The 1,323-nt window shown below is 36.4% G+C and overlaps 1 protein-coding gene across 1 annotated transcript; it reads left to right on the forward strand.

Annotated features, from left to right (window-relative positions):
* Positions 1-396: 396 nt before the first annotated feature.
* On the forward strand, positions 397-1,087 carry LOC139901426 (uncharacterized). The gene is made up of 2 exons (XM_071884144.1): positions 397-720; positions 983-1,087. Exons 1-2 carry the CDS (start codon positions 397-399, stop codon positions 1,085-1,087), a joined length of 429 nt encoding a protein of 142 aa, XP_071740245.1.
* The last annotated feature ends 236 nt before the right edge of the window (positions 1,088-1,323 follow it).

Raw genomic sequence — 1,323 nt, forward strand, 5'->3', positions numbered from 1 at the left:
ATTGACATAGTAGGTCCGTTTCCAAGAAGTGTGGGAAATGCAAAGTTCTTAGTGGTTGCAATTGATTTTTTCAGTAAGTGGGTTGAAGCAAAGGTGTTAGCACGGATAACGGGTTAAAACATAAAGAAGTTTGTATGGAATGATATTTTGTGTAGATATGGTTTACCAACTAAAATTGTAAGCGATAATGGTAAGCAGTTTGCAGATAATCCGTTCAGAAGTTGGTGTGAGGAATTAAAAATCAAACTAACATTTACCTCAGTTGCTCATCCACAATTTAATGGCCAAGTTGACGTAACAAATAACGAAATTGTAGCCAGCATAAAGGCTAGATTGGGTTTGAGTCAGACTAAATGGGTAGATGAAGTACCATATGTTTTGTAGGCTCACCATACAATGCCAAAACGGAGCACGGGTGAAACATCGTTCAGCTTGGAATATGGCACTGAGGCAATAATACCAGCTGAGATCCGTGTTTCGACACAAAGAGTTTTGGCATTTGATATAGTAAATAATTCATCTATCTTACGTGAAAACTTGAATTTATTGGAAGAGAGGCGAATCATGGCCGCCATCCGTCAAGCAGATGCTAAGCAGCGAATGGAAAAATATTACAACAAGCGAGTCATATATGTGCAATTCAAGGAGGGAGATTTAGTGTTGAGGGACAATGAAGCAAGCAGACAGGAAAAACAAGGGAAGTTAGGGCCACGATGGAAGGTCCATACAAAATTGTACGAGCACATCCTAATGGACCATATACCCTTGCGGCGCCCTCCGGTGAGGAAATTCAAAGAACATGGAACGCAATGAGTTTAAAGAAATTTTATGCGTAGTATTGCATATTCAAATTGCCTGATCAACTATTGTGAATATGCGATGCAATCATAAATGTAAAAAATATTTTAAGTAATAAGAATTTAGACAATTATTCTTATAACATATTGTTCGTAATTTTTATCTGGGCAAGGATTTTTTTCAGATGTCACAAAGCTGTGTGTCATCCCTGCCCACAGAAGAAAAGTTTATTCTCGGTGGCAGAAGTTTAATAGTAAACAAAAGATTGAAATGGAAGCGGATGACGTAGAGGACCGCTGAACATCCAGGAAATATAATGTATCTACGACCGTCATGACGTAAAATAATACAAGCAATAAATGGCTAGCCATCATATTTGATTGTTCAAATCAAACATATAAAGCTTTGGCAAAATTAATACAAAGTAATAGAATATATAATACACATTAATAACCAGCAGATAATACAAGTAGTACACATTACAATTTCAAATTTAAGACATCATCAACTGATGTAGCAGAATTA

The sequence above is a fragment of the Rutidosis leptorrhynchoides genome, chromosome 3 (genome assembly GCF_046630445.1).
Source record: "Rutidosis leptorrhynchoides isolate AG116_Rl617_1_P2 chromosome 3, CSIRO_AGI_Rlap_v1, whole genome shotgun sequence".
Lineage (NCBI taxonomy): Eukaryota > Viridiplantae > Streptophyta > Magnoliopsida > Asterales > Asteraceae > Rutidosis > Rutidosis leptorrhynchoides.